This window comes from Mytilus trossulus, chromosome 6, assembly GCF_036588685.1.
Source record: "Mytilus trossulus isolate FHL-02 chromosome 6, PNRI_Mtr1.1.1.hap1, whole genome shotgun sequence".
NCBI lineage: Eukaryota > Metazoa > Mollusca > Bivalvia > Mytilida > Mytilidae > Mytilus > Mytilus trossulus.
The window spans coordinates 3461905-3478348 of record NC_086378.1 but is presented as its reverse complement, the minus strand read 5'-3'; the positions used below and the strand labels follow the sequence as shown (position 1 = coordinate 3478348).

The 16444-nt window shown below is 32.1% G+C and overlaps 1 protein-coding gene across 1 annotated transcript; it reads left to right on the top strand.

Moving 5' to 3' along the window:
* Nucleotides 1–81: 81 nt before the first annotated feature.
* Nucleotides 82–15868, top strand: LOC134723142 (hemicentin-1-like). Its single transcript, XM_063586782.1, has 11 exons — nucleotides 82–140; nucleotides 635–985; nucleotides 6492–6785; nucleotides 8098–8358; nucleotides 10176–10445; nucleotides 10898–11215; nucleotides 12447–12566; nucleotides 13149–13179; nucleotides 13445–13479; nucleotides 14474–14656; nucleotides 15786–15868. The coding sequence occupies exons 1-11, from the start codon at nucleotides 86–88 to the stop codon at nucleotides 15791–15793; spliced, it is 1926 nt and encodes a 641-aa protein (XP_063442852.1). The 5' UTR covers nucleotides 82–85; the 3' UTR covers nucleotides 15794–15868.
* The last annotated feature ends 576 nt before the right edge of the window (nucleotides 15869–16444 follow it).

The window sequence follows — 16444 nt, the reverse complement described above, 5'->3', positions numbered from 1 at the left end:
AGTCAACACAATTTATAGTTTTATGACTTTGTCATAGATAGCTTTAATTTGTTTTGTATGAAATTATTTCTCTTACTTCGATAAAATGGCGTGGAGGAACGGATTCTTGATTTTGGTTTATTGTTTTGTTTATTTTCAAAGTAAGTATTGATTAATTAAAACTATGATTTTTTGAAAATTACGTATGTTTAATCTTTTAAAACATTTGCAAATAAAACGAGTTAAAATGAGAATTTTTAGAACGCCTTACGACACATTCGACAGATTATGCCACTAGTTTCGTGAAAATTATTTGGTGTGAGCCAAAGCTCCGTGTTTAAGGCCGTACCTTGACCTATAATGGTTTTCTTTTTTATAAATTTGTCGGGTTGTGGTCTCTTTGACATATTCCACATTTCCATTTTCAATTTTATATTAAAAACGTTTGACATATGGCTTCGATTGATGTATCAATAAGTTTTTTTAATGATGTTTGAACTACATACTGTTTATTGTTATTTTTCCATTTGTATATGTTTTGGGTAAAATATTAAAATTAACTATTTTGATTTTAGTTCAATTTTCCTTCTGAGTTTTATGCTCATTAAATTCTAGCAAAGTTGCATTTTGTATAACATCAAATTGTATTTTCCAGGAACTACATCAAAGACCGTAAGCTTATCTGTTGACAAAACACTTCCGGTTATAGAAGGAGACAACATAGATTTTACTTGTGTAGTAACAGGAACTCCGAGATTTGTTACTTTCGAATCATCGCTCGTGGAAGGAGATATCGTCGCCTGGATATTTCCAAATGATAGCTGTAGTTTTTTTCAATCCCCAAATAGGACCGTGTTTGATGCCTCTTGTGACTGGCCATTAACATTTTCTATGACTATTTTGAAAGCTTCATCTTCTTATCATCAAAGTAACGTCACATGTGAAGTTTTATATAGTTCTGAGGCTTCTGATTCAGTGGAAGGTTTTATTACCGTTGAGGTGAACGGTAAGAAAATATGTTAGAGACTGATCATAGCATCTGATTAGTAAAAAAACTAAATATTTTTTTAAGGATTGAATGCTTCTTTTTGTATAAACTTCATTGGGGTGTAAAAGAGTTGACCGAAGTACATTTTTGCTTCATTCTTAAAATGTGCACACGGTCAACGCTTTTACAACACTATGAGGTTACAAACAGCAGCATTCAATACATATAATTGCATTTTTTAACTAGGATCAGGAAAACACGATTTTTATCAAGTTTGTATTTAATTTACCTGTGCACGTTGTTGTTGGACCTCGTGTTATTGTATTTCCAATAGTGGACCCATTACAGGCATAATCAGTACATTCACGGTGGGTATGTTTGTCCTGCGAGAGACCGTTCTGTGCTGGTGATTCGGTCCTAACGGGTGCTGGTGATCAATGAAAAAATGTAAACAAAGACGAAAATGATGATTTTTGACGTTTTCACTCATAAAAAATGGAACAGTTGAGATTTTTCAATTTTGTTTCTTATGGGTTCATATATAAACCATTAAAAAGTTGACTCTGTAAACTGTTTAAGTAAGCGTAACACAAAAATGCTCATAGAGTCCGCTTTCTATACCGCAATCCACACGACAAAACTATTTTGTGAAAAAACATTGCAATTTATTAAAATTTAGCATTTTCTCAATTTATTCATGTCCTGATACTGTGCTGGTGGGTCCTGTTATTGTGCTGGTGGGTCCTGATACGGTGCTGGTGATTTTGGATAAGAAGTTTGTCATATTTGAAACAACTTTCGTCCAATATCAGATAACAATATATAGTATCTAAAAAAGAATAGTTTTATTAAGATATAAATTGCCCCTTGAATAGATGCTTCAACAATTATCAAAGCCCATGCCGCATAGACATGTTTGTTAGCGCTCCGCATACTCCTTCCCACTTCCACCCAACCAACCCTCCTCATGTCCTCCTTCATTGTTACAGTGATGTACCAACACAACAATTTATCACATAAAATAATAACACAAAGACACACATTATTGAACAACGAATGCTCGCAGGTACTGACAGCTAGTTCAAAGCCGCATCTTCAACTAATAGAAAAACCATGTTCTCATATACAAAAATCCCAATCCCCGTAATTCTTTATCAAAAATATTTATTTATTTTGGAATTTTGAAATGAAAAAGCTAAGAAATCTTAGTTTGGTTAGTGTTCTCTAGGTTATCTCGTCTTCATTCTCTGACATATTCTAGTCTGCCCTTTCATAAAATAATGATTTTTTTTAGTGTTCTATCGAACTTTCGAAAAAAAATACCTGATAACCGTTCAGACAAAAATATTATGTTGAAAAAATCTTACAGATACAGCAAGTGATTCTTAATAGCTATAAGATACATTTTTCTTTTAAAATACAACTTTTAAATCTTACGGGAAACTATTCCAAGCTTAAAAACGTTCACTGTAACTTCGCTCCAACTTATCCCCCCCCCCAAAAAAAAAAAAAAAACTTCCTTTGGTTTCTTATGGAAATTTGTCCATTGACAACAAACTTACCACATATAAATTACAACGTATTGTGGTGATCTTGCAAAATGATCATAATCCCGAAAATCTTTAAAACATATTTTCTTATCTTAAAAGGGGGCAAGAAGGGTTCCATTAATAGGCCAATAACTAAGATTACAGTCAACTTTAAAAAAAATAAAAAAAATAGGGGTATTTTTTCTCTCATAATAACAGTAAACAGATTCACAACAATGTCAATTGCAAGAAAGCAGACAACAGTTAATTAGATAACAGTACAGCATCAATGATCTTGAATAAATGCCACTTTTAAGTAAAATATAAAGGCACAGAACCAGGACATAGGAGCATAGAACCAGGACATAGGAGCATAGAACCAGGACAGTTTTTCTTATCACCAGCACAAGGTCAGGACAATTCCGTTTAACGAACTTGCACGACTTTTGCAATATAATATTGTTGTAATATACTTTGTATGGTACTTATGACGAATCAGAGAAAAATTAAGCAACAAAACAGTCGTTTTATTGCCGTTCTGATACAATGTAAACAAACCCACCAGCACAGAACAGGACCAAATCATCACAAAAATAAAAATAGAAATACGTTTGACAAAAAACATGATATGCAAATTGAGTTAATAATACATGTAGTCAAATATGAAATTTTCTAATTGTTGAAAACCGTACGGTTATGTTTACCATGGCAAGCCGTTCTCGTCAAAACTATGTTTAAACCTTTTTTCGAAAAAAAAAATACACATTTAGACATAAAATAAACCTAAAATAACACACTGAAAAATCAAAATTACACACTGAGATGTAATAAATTGAAACACACACACTGAGAATTGTTAATTACAGACTGAAATTTCAAAAATTCACACTGAGATTAATATACAAATTACTAATGAATATTTATGAGATGAATAATTCAACAGGGAAATGAAAGTATCCTAGGATATGTCCTAAGATAGGTCTTATGACATTATTTTGAATAGTCTTAGGACGTGTCTGAGACATGTCTTAGGATGTAAAACAAAGCTGTCTTAGGACTGTCCTAACTACGATGGTCCTAGTACCATCATAACACATTTATTTAATTGAAAATATATGTAGATTTGTATGACAAAGATTGAATTGTATTTTAGAACCTATATGTACAGAGAGGGAGGATGACTCTTATATAGAAAACACTTAACTCAAAATAAAAGTGGTTTTTTTTACGGAATACTAATAAATACGTTATTAAATGTGATAAAAGATATAAATGAATTTAATACGAAAACAAAAGTAAATGGTCACTAAACTTTGTGATATTCGTGCTGCAATTTTAGTACATAAACTAGTTTTGTCCTAAGGTCCACTCGATTTCATTACATGTATCGAATCAGGATTAGGTAAAAAGAGAAGTAAACTTTTCCCCATAATTGAATTATTCAAAATATGTTGCTTATGATGATAGTATTGTTTAGACTTCAAAAGAGGCAGAACGAAATAATTTAATATAATACAATTAAATCTTTAACAATTAAACAATACTTTTTTTTTATTAATTTTATCTAATGATAGTTTAATATTGTATTAGTATTTGTAGTGTTGAGTTTATGCCATACTTGTTGTTTCTATTACGTTTTAGGACGATGTAACCTTTAGGACTATCCTAAGACACCTAATTGTATATCCTAACTTTAGGACCAAATTTAGGACATATCTTATTTTAGGAGACTTTCGTTAATCCGACTTAGGACTAAGACGTGTCCTAAGACCATTCTAAGACATGTCTTAGTCCTAGGAAAGCTTCGTTGACACGGCCCCTGATTGATATCTTGATCTCAAGAACTCATGTCATTATAATGAAATGCGATTTCTTAACCAACATTCGCAATAAATTTCAAGACTAAACATCGCTCATATTCATAAGTTTGTTGCCTATAAATCAGATCATTACTACCAGTGTATCGGGATTTATTTTTTACTTAAAACCGTTTCAGCATGGGTCTCTTTTCAAAAGTCTTCCAACTGTTACCCTGATTTCGCAAGGTAATCTTTTATATTTTTGTTACTTTTATATGCTATAACAGACAATTGAGTGAAAATTTCACTGCATTCTTTGTTTTTTTTGCAGACAGTTCAAATGTTTTCCTATAATTTTAATAATTTTTTTCACCATTTGGTTATATTTTGTAATAAGAGTAAGTGGGTATTTTACTTGTTCTTTAATTTCTAAAGGTTTTTTTATGAATAATTTGGAACAAAATCGAAGGACTAACGAGTTATTTCCTCATGTTGATTTAAGCTTGTAATTATTTTTATTCAGATTTAAGTATATGCTAATTATATATGTGCGCATAAAAAGTGCGCAAAAATCTCAGTGTGTAATTTTAAATTCTCAGTGTGTAATTTTAAATTATCAGTGTGTTTTTTCAGTTTTTTTATTCTCAGTGTGTCTTTTTGAAATCTCATCGTGTAATTTTTAATTCTCAGTGAGTGTTTCCATTTTTGTAATCTCAGAGTGTGTGTTTTCCATTTTTGTATTCTCAGTGCGTCTTTATGAAACTGAATCTATTTTTTTTTTTATTTCATGTATCTGACGGTTGTTTCTGGGGATTTATCTTAATGGCACTCATACCACATCTCTCGACATTGTTACATAAAAGGGGTTGGGGTAGGAGGGGAGACTTACATTATCGCCTTCTGCTTTAACCGTGATCACATATCACATGTTTTACATCTAATAAACTAGATACCCTAAGGAACATTTATTTAAAGTTTCAAGATATTTGGCCTAGTAATTTCAGGGAAGATTTTTGAAATAGTTTACGACGACAGGCAACGGACGACGACAGACGACAGACGAGGACATACACCAATTGTCGGATTAAGTTACATAGGGCCCGTTGGGCCCCGGGGAGCTACAAATTAGAAGCAAATATATTCGTTTTACTTAGATTAATATACACTTATTGACTGTTTGTGAGGGTAAAAGCACGTTTGTTGTCCCTGAGATACCAATTATTGCTCGAGGCGAAGCCGAGGGCAATAGTAGATATACAAAGGGACAACAAACTTGCTATATATATAGATATTATCTGCACATCCAGTCATTAGGTGTTTTATTATATTGAACAAGTCATTAAATGTTTTATTATACTGAACGAACCATCTTTCTAAAATTCTACAGATAACATCTGATAATTTAATTTTGGATGTAACGCGTCTTCTGATTGGCTGACGTTATTTTGTTATGAGCACATAGACATAATTTAGTCATGTGACCGTGACGTCATCAACGTTTTTTTATGGTTTTCTACGGTTTAAAATGGAATTTAGAATTAAATTATAAGAAACGAATGTAATATATTTTTTGTCTATTCGAAATAACATAAACAATGTGGTGCACACTGTTGAATAACCCGCTACGCGCGTTATTAGTCGGTGCACCAATTTTTTTTATGTTATTTCTTCATAGACAGAATAAATATTACAATCATTCCTTAAAAAGAAAAGAAAAATGTCACATAACTTGACATGCATAAGATGGACTATAAGTTTTTCATTTATAGTCTGTATTGTATTTGTAAATATTTCATTTACTGCAACTCAGACTAAGAATACGTGTGTTAAAACGTCCGTGCATATACTAAATATATTTCAGATCTTTAAAACATGTGTCGCGAAGATTTTCTTTCTCTTTAATACATTTTGTAATTTCAACTTGTGCTGATACATTAATTTGAAATTACGATAGACATAAACAGATTATACAGAAATTAGAGTTAAACATTGCCAAGCGCACAAATCGAAGCTGAATAGTTCATGACGTCTTTATTGTCCGATGAAAAATAAATATGAAAAAGTATGGGAAATATGATTATCAGACTATTAACGGGGGTAATAGTCTTTGAAACTATTGACTGGCAAATAGTTTTTTTATATAGAAAACACATACTGATGTATTATAATGAAATATATAAACTTTTTATGTAATAGTACCGTTAGTGGCTGTAGACATGGAAATTAAAGAAAACATAACTCTGCAAGAGAATGCTGAAATTAATATCACGTGTGCAGCTAGAAGTCGTCCTCTTCCACACTTTACATGGTTCGTATCTGGACGTCAGATTCACGATAATTACACACTAACAACGTTTGATGAAACGGGACCATCGGGAACCAGTACACTCACGTATACTGGGAACAGGACCGATAATGCGGAGCGATTGTATTGTGTTGCAAATAGTGGTGAAAAACAGCTGAATAATGGAACCTTCTTATCAATTACATGTAAGATACTATAGATTTGCATTAATTATTTTTGTTATTTGGTTATTTTGTCGAGGTATTTACGTTTATCCAAATTCTCTTCTTGCTTATTTTAAAATAAAAAGATGCGTTTTCTTATACATATAACTTAGGAAACAATTTGAAGGTGTCTGCCTTAACAGTAAAAGGGGTAATTTCTGTAACCTTATAATTGACAATTTAAAACTTATTTTTTATGTCTGTGAGTTTTGTTTACTTGTCGTTTAGCTAGCTATATAACCAGGTTTCATCCACCATTTCCAACCTATGGAAATGTGTGTTTCAAGTCAGAAGTGAGTCAGTTGTAATCCATTCATTTGTTGTGTTTTTATTAAACTGTAAAAGATAATAATGATAGGACATTCAGTATAATAAATTAAATAGCACATAGCTGAGAGGGTGATAGAGCAGATTGTTACCCCTCGTAAAAGCATTGTCAACCTCGGCTTCGCCTCAGTTGACAATGTTTTCTCGAGTTAACAATCTGCTCTATCACTCTCATGTATGTGTTATTCATATAATGTTGTCATACTTATACATGTTCCTAGTGTGATACCTAACTGAATATTGGTATTGATATTGTCCAGTATCTGCTTCATGAAAGAATATAAGATGTAATAAACATCTAGCTACATGTTATGTAATGGTATCCGTTATATCGCTTAACTGTACAGTCCTAAATCCATGCACACAAGAAAGTGAAAATTTCGTATCTTCTCTCAATTATGAAATGGTTAAGAAGGGCTATAAATCTGTCATTTCATAGACGTGATTAGACGACCTATAATATAACTTATCAAACAGATGTTTAAAACACAAAATTGTTTAATTTTAATTTTTTTTTGGAAAATGCAGCGGTCACTTGTGGTTTTACCCACCCTCCCTTTTTTTTGTTCAATTTTTTTTTTATTGAAATATCCTTTGATGTAGTTGATGTAGTTTACATGTATCTTGACTTTCAAGATTATTTGACCATCTAGTTATTTATTGTTTTTAAGATATTCGTATCTTGCAATTTATTGGAAAAAAATTTGTAAAAAAATTAAAATCACATAGATTATGAAAAAAAGATTTATTTCTTGATTTGTATTGTGTATTTCGTTTTTATCCATTCTTGCAACAATTGTCACATCTAGATTAAGAGAGAAACCATGTTGTATCTGTGAACTAATATAATATAATTAATTTGAAAATATGGTATTTTTTAAGTGGTGCAGGAGATAAGTTCACTTTTTATTCAACATCATTTTGGGCTCAGATGTATGACTGTGTAGATTCTTTGTGTTTCTTTTAGACCCACCGGACATTGATGTTTATCAAAATGGAATCCCAATAGAAGGAACTCAACAATATAATATATCCTGCTTAATTCTAGATAGCAATCCTTCAGTCAACAATTTTAGATGGTATATTAATTCAGAACTGGTTTCCGAACAAACCAGTAATATCCTGACAATAGGTTATTTGAATAGAACCGATACTAACAACTACACATGTAATGCAACCAATGGCATCGGAGAACCGACTACAGATATTATCTTTCTGGATGTCTTATGTAAGTTCATTATTTGATTATCAAACTGCATTTTCATATTCTCTAGTTATATCAAAAATTAAAAATATGAATAAAACTATGCTAATTCAGAGAGAACATAACACTGGTATACCGTGGAATCCAATGGAGGGTTGATACATGAACCTTGAGAAAAATACATGTCGTAAAAACAATTCTACAGAAATTCAGAAGAAATATGATTTTTTTTATTCATGTTCTTCATTTTACATAGTTATTCTAATGACTGAGATAATAATTGCATTGCCTAAATCGGAGAAGTTTTAAAAAGCGATGAGTTATGGCGTTTGGCAAATTATATAGTCATATGTTTATGGTATAGAAGAATGTAGATCTATGTAGACTAATTTTATCCTGTTGAACTTACGTTAAATAAAGCTAACACTAACAATGACCACTGCCCTTTCCTCGATCTTGATATCTATATCACTAACGGAAAGCTTAATACTAAAATTTATGATAAAAGAGATGATTTTTCATTTCCTATCGTTAATTATCCATTTTTAGATGGTGACGTTCCCTTGTCACCATCTTACGGTGTTTATATATTTCAACTTGTACGATTCGCTCGTGTATGTAACACTGTTTTAGAATTTAACGAGAGAAATTTATGTTTTACTGAAAAATTATTACACCAAGGTTTTCGATATCACAAACTAGTCAAAACATTTACTACATTTTATCATCGGTATAAGTACATCATTCGATAATATAGCTCAACATGCAGACTTCTTATACGTTCAGGTATTTCACATCCATTTTTTTATGGAAATATTCTTTATAAAGCACAAAAATGTCAGTATTCACCTCAGAAACAAAACAAAACCTTTAAATAGACTTATCAAGAAGGGATATAGTTACGATACTGTTGTCAGGTCATTAAAGATTGCTTATTTTGGTGTTAATATTGATTCACTTATAGGGTCTTTGCATCGGAACTAAACATATTTATTAAAAAAAAACAGTTGTTGGCATGATACGGGTTTTGTTCTTCTCATATATGTTATGATGGTATGATACTAAACCCCTAACGGGAAGGATTGTGCCTGATATTCATATGATGAAATAATAATCTTTCAATCAGTTTAATTAAAGTTTGGAGCTGGCATGTCAGTTAACTGCTAGTAGTCTGTTGTTATTGTCATTTTGTTTATTTTCTTTGGTTACATCTTCTGACATCAGACTCGGACTTCTCTTGAATTGAATTTTAAATGTGCGTATTGTTATGCATTTACTTTTCTACATTGGCTAGAGGTATAGGGGGAGGGTTGAGATCTCATAAACATGTTTAACCCCGCCGCATTTTTGCGCCTGTCCCAAGTCAGGAGCCTCTGGCCTTTGTTAGTCTTGTATTTTTTTTAATTTAAGTTTCTTGTGTACAATTTGGAAATTAGTATGGCGTTCATTATCACTGAACTAGTATATATTTGTTTAGGGGCCAGTATAGGGACGCCTCCGGGTGCGGGAATTTCTCGCTACATTGTTGGTGACCTTCTGCTGTTATTTTTTTCTAGGTTCGGGTTGTTGTCTCTTTGACACATTCCCTATTTCCATTCTCAATTTTATGATATATATGTTTCAGTCATCCAACATATGCTTTTATATAACATTCTTCTGATTTAACCGCAGACAAGTAGAACATCTCAGAATCTTGTTACTGATGCTTTGGTGTCTCCTTACAGAAGGCACACGGGGAAGCTAAAATAGTTCTCTTTTCTTAAGAACATATAAGCATTGTTTCTTGTATCGTATCTTGAGTAAAGTCTGTAAATTTCAAATTTTGTAGTTGTCATTTTTAGATAAAGGATCAATTTTGATGTTCACCACTACAAATACATCTATGAAAGAGGGACAAACATATACAGCTTATGTCGATGTAGAAGGCAAACCTCTACCTAACGTAACATGGACACGTGATAGAACAGACGCCATATTGCTGACAGAAAATGACGTCACGAACAGCAGTCTGAATATGACTTCTATGTGTGAGGACACAGGAAACTATACTGTTTCTGTTGATAATGGTCTCATTCAGCCAGACAGACGACATTTCAGACTAAGTGTCTTCTGTAAGATAAATACTTTTGAATATATACACCTTATTTAAATGACTTTATCTTAGCTTCAAGTAAAACCCGAGGAAAATTTCCCCCCAAGAAGGACATGCTCCAATATTGGCCTAGTATAAATGGTCTCTTCATTATGCCGTTGGCATACTAAAAATCTGTCTCATAAGAATAAGTTCTTTCATTCAGGCGTCACCACTGATAGTGAACTGGTATTTCTTACAATAACTGTCTCAGTAACCAGTTAGAATAAATAAGTCATGTTTTATAACATTTAGCTTCTATGATTTGGTATACACTTAATTAACTACCATCTAATAAAATTCCATTCTCGTTAGAACGAAAAGTTATTTTCATCATCATTTATATATACTTTTAATGAAACTACTGATGCATCTGACAATTTTTGAATGGATTTGTATGTTTAAGTTTTTTCTCACTTCCAAATATCGCAGGTTCACCACACAAGGATCAGAGCACAAACAACCCGGACGAGATATCTATCGAGGCTGGAGAGATGTTTAAATTAGAAACTAAGATAGTAGCTTTTCCTCAACCCAACATCACTTGGTATTTCAGATCCAACAGCTCTCAGACCAATCGGATCTTAATTTCAGACAACAATGTTCTGATATCTGATATTAGTAATGACGCAATCCATCTACTGACACTAACCATAGAGAAAACTAATTCTTCACACAGTGGTCAATACACTCTTATGGTACACAACTCGATAGGACAAGACAATACAAGTTTTACTGTAAATATAATTGGTAAGTTTTAAAATTGGAAGTGAACCAACAGTAGTATACTGCTTTTCAATAGTAAGCAAAAACAAATCCGGACAACAAACTCAGATCGGGAAAAACAATATAATAAGAAGAAAAACACAGAAGAACAGAAAAAATGAACTTCAACAAAAACAAACGCCAACATATATAGAAACGGACTATGTATCTCATTCGCAATCATATCGCATCTTCTTTTTTTTTTTTATTTGATACAACTGCAATATTCTGACTTGGTACGGGAAATTTGTGTAAAAAAATGTCGGGTTGAACCTGTGTTTATGGTTTTATGAAGTCATCAATTAAAAACGATAGACGACACCCTTGCAAGAGAACACAAACAAATGGTCAGCTTCTACTTCTCCCAATGTATACACATTTAGGAAAGGCATACAATTTCCTTGGGGAAGTATAAGTAAGAAGCCACGTCCATTCGGAATGGAGATATCTAACACTGAATCTAGTGTAATAGGGATATTTGCAATCTCTTTGCACGCGAAAGAACAACTCGTTTGTTTAATTAAAGCATAGTCCATTTTATTTAAATTAACCCCTAAAAATTACAAGAACTTAAACTATAAGTTTACGTTTGATTGTAAGCAGCAGAAATATGCAATGTTATTTAGATCACAATTGTTTTGTCCTTTTTGAAGAGAATTTATTTCGTAAGAGCATGACTTGCCTCTTTCGTTTTGTAGATATCGTATATGGGTGAGATATATTATCTAATTGTTCCATGTTGTATGAACTTGTCATCTATGAGGAAAGAACACACTTATTAAACTGAAAAGTGAGGAAATTGAAAAGCATACACTAATCTTACTAATTAAAGATACGGATAGACTTTTTCTCAATGTAAAAGGTCATGCTGACTTTCAGAATGAGTACAGTGATGCAAGTTTCGTCCCTTTGATCATGGTTGCTTGTATTTTGATTTTATGTATTGAAAAGATACCTCATATCCTTTCTTTTCCATTATGAATATTTATTTAAAAAAAATCCATACTGGCTTTATCCATATCCGGGAAGGACATTATGATGCCAAAATTTCTCTGTTTGCATGCCATCCTTGAAATTTCTAACTTCCAAGTTAGAATATTGCCGTTAAAATTAAAGATTTCTCAGTGGACATTTCTCGCGTTCAAAGTTGCTTGTGTCAAATTCTAACTTGACATGTCTGACTTTCTAAGACCTCTTATTTTCGATTTAATTGTAGAAGCTCATTCAGAATCTTCCGTGAAGGTTGAGGCTATTGTTGCGGGCGTTCTCGGTGCTGTTGTGTTCATTATATTAGCTGCTTGTGTAGTAAACTGCTACAGAAAGAAGCAAAAGAAAGGTAAAAATAAATATTTACACATTTTTCACTGTTTGATTTTGAACAGTACTGATGAAGTCTTGTTCAGAAAAACAAAAATCTCTAAACAAGTAGAATAACTTTGAATAGCGATAGTGAACAAATGTTTTGTCACTCTTTTAAGGTGATGGGACACCCATAACAAAAGTAAACTTTCATTGTCATTTACCATGACTTATTACAATGTTTGCCACCTCTTTCTTTCTTTCATGACACTTAAGAATCAGAAATACACTAATATCCGGGAATTTTAATAACCGTATTTCAACCATTAAAGTAGAATAATAATAAACATGTTCAGCAGAGAGTGAATGGCATCGACTGTTTTGAACTTGACTAATAATTTTTACATTTTAAGCAGAACAATATGGTTTTCAAATAACTTGAATTAGTATTGCTATTGTTTCTGACAAATTGTTCTTTTGCCTATAATGGTTTACTTTTACAATTTGTAAATATGGACGAAGAGTTGTCTCATTGGCACGCATAGTTCATTTTCTTATTTCTATCTCCATATACACTGAGACATAAATGTTTTAAGTAAATATTTTTTTTTTATTGCAGAAAAACAACGCAAGAGATCGTGGAGATCAAGGTATTAACATTAGATTTTTTTTTCAAATTATGGAGGAACGCAATTATTTGAATCAAGTATACATAACCAGGGTTTTCTTAATGTGATCTTTAGGGGAAATGCGGAACTGGGTAAATCAACATTTTTTCATTGCTTTGAATTTTCTCACATAAGACAAACAAATGAGATAAAGATGAAAAAGTTTAACATGGATGTATCAATGGTTGTTTTGACATTTAAATCTGTATGAAAAAATATACTTCAACCAAATCACTATTTTTTTCAGTTCAAAGGATATAGATGATATTATAAAAGAAAATCGTGAGTATTTACATTTGATAATCTACTCGACATTGAATGAATATAGGGTGGTCATATATATTTACAATTTATAAAACAAATAATTCAGTCAATAGTATTCATTTGTGATGAAACTCGTCGTTCATTTATAATTGTTTGAAAACAAAACAAAAATATTTCAAAATTATGGCTATTGACTCCTAAGACTTCCTTAGAGTTCCGTGGGTAAAACGCCTAATTAATGAATAGCTTCCACAAGGTACATTTACGACACTGCCTAATGCAGTCCTTGTGTCTATTTGTTGTAAAAATATTATTAGATACACCTAATGCGGTATATATGGGCTCAGTAAATTCCATCATCCAACATGAAACTTACTAACCCCCATGAGTTTCGAATTGATCTTACTGATGATATTAACATGTGACATTTAGACCGGTGGCCTATAAAAGTTATCATGTTTTCAATATAAAGAACCAACTTCCATTGGTCTTTAAAAAAGCAAATGCCAGCAATAACAACCTGTTAATTTGTTTCTGCATCTTATTCAATTGTTCATTGTCAATTTCTTCATCTGTTGTCTGATCAAAACGTTTCAGATTTTTACTCAACGCCGTGTTTTTATCTTTATGAATATATATTTATAATGGGACTTAACACCACTACTAACCGTGTTTAAAAAAAAACTACTCGGCTTCGAACCCCGTATGAAATATACACGGTCTCCATGAGGTCCATTTAAACCAATCATATTGCTTGAAATATATATAGGCGGTCAGATAAATTATATTGGCTTATGGAACAGACATATACAGGATGGCACAACTAAATATAGATGAGGTAATTAAAAATTATTAGATCAATATAAAACAGATAACATCGTGACCAAAATAAGTGAAAAGACAAACAACAATAAAGACATTGCTCCAGAAGGGTATACAGTTCATGGTCACAGGAGACATAAGCCATTTCTATATACTCTATAATAATTTTCATTTTGATTTACATTAACAGCTATTGAAGACTTTGGACCAATAGAACCTGCATATACAAGTAATACAATGTATTATAAGAACCAACCCAGCATACAGCCAATAGAAACAGGTGAAAATACAAATAAAATCTACGCTAAAGTTGTCAAGCAGACGACAAGACAGCAACCGGAAGTAGTAATAGCCGACAGTGATGCTAATACCAGTAAGTAACTACTACATGTATATCATTCTATTTGGTAGATCAATTATTATATGGTTTTACATGGTATAGGTCAACGAGACAGCAACTAAAACAATTTATCAAGACACCGAGATAGGATAGTACTTCTAGAACTTCTAAGACAGGTGCCTATACTATGATTCTTAATGACCTCGTGTCTAGAAAAGAAGGCTCAAGCGAATCTTGTATATCTGCCCTCGAGAATGATCATCACTAACTCATCGCCTCATTGCTGTCCATGTTTAATTCCTAATATTGAAGCAATTAAAGCTCTTTTGTCTTTAGTTAAAACAAAATGGCTATCATTACATATCAAAAAGCAAATGTCTTGTACTGAAAATATCAACATGTGATTGTATGAAGAGAGTACTAGTACCCGTAACTTGGGAAATACCACAAATGGTACTTAAGATCTGAGAAACGGGGCAAATGCACCCTCATGATAAAATTTCATATCAATTTTATACTATCTATCAAAATTATAAAGGCAAACATTTTTTTCAATGATCACTAGTCATTCATTTGACAACAAAATTACCAAATTAGTATACATATTTTAAAAGTTACAGCCATGCGTGGAACTGTTTTGTGTTAAATATGTACTATTTTCTGGTATGTTCCGGAATTACACACAAAACTCTACAATTACAACGCAATGAATCACTGTAAAATGTTTATGTCTATGAAGAAATAACGTTGAACACTGAACAACCTGCGTAGCACCTCATTTTTTATGTTATTCAGAATAGATTAAAACAACTTACAGTCATTCCTTTAATTTTAATTCTAAATTCCATTTAAAAGTCGGACTAAATCTTGAAAAAAAATGTTGATGACCTCACAATCACATTCACATGCCAAATTATGTCTGATAGGCAACACACTATCAGCCAATCAGAAGACGCGTTACGTTCAAATTGAATTATTCAGATAAATTATTATTATTTTACCTTGAAAAAGATAAAAGAGGGACGAAAGATACCAAAGGGACAGTCAAACTCATAAATCTAAAACAAACATAATTTTCTATAGTATTGCTGCATTTTATATGTATGTATCAAGATTAATGTATCAAGATTAATGATATAACCAGTAATTACAAATGTTTCAGAATTATGAAGTTGTTTGGCCATGACCTACTGCCTACAACATGGTGGTTCGATGCCTGTCTCACAGTGTGTTATTATAGCTGGTATGTGTGTGGCCTTGTCCCATAGAAGAATTAATGCAAGACGCTGTATGCTTCAAATATGTTAACCTTACTTAAACAAATAATATGTTTATTACTTGTAAATAAAAATTGTATTAGAAATTTTGAAGTCTTTATCAAATCTTCTGAAAAGACATTCTTATATGATAAAATTATGAACTTTCAACTGCTATGTACAATGTAGCAACATTCCAGCAGCACCTGCATACGAAGCATATTTCCCTGAATGTATACGATATTCCCGGGCTTGTATTTCCTAACATGATTTCCTTGATAGAGCTACTCACAGGAAAGTATTAAACCTAAGAGTTCCAAAAGATTTAGTTGAAAACATCCCTTCGTAAATTTTATGGACTCCATCATGAGTTGGTTGATCGTTATGGAATATCCGTTTTACAGATGATGGCGAATATAATTTTTAACTACAATTCCGTTCCCTCCTCCCGAATGTGACCTTCCAAATTAGACTTATTTATGGGTCTGTACTAAAACGAGCAACACGACGGGTGTCACATGAGGAGCAGGATTTACTTACTCTTCGGGAGTATTTAAAAAAATCA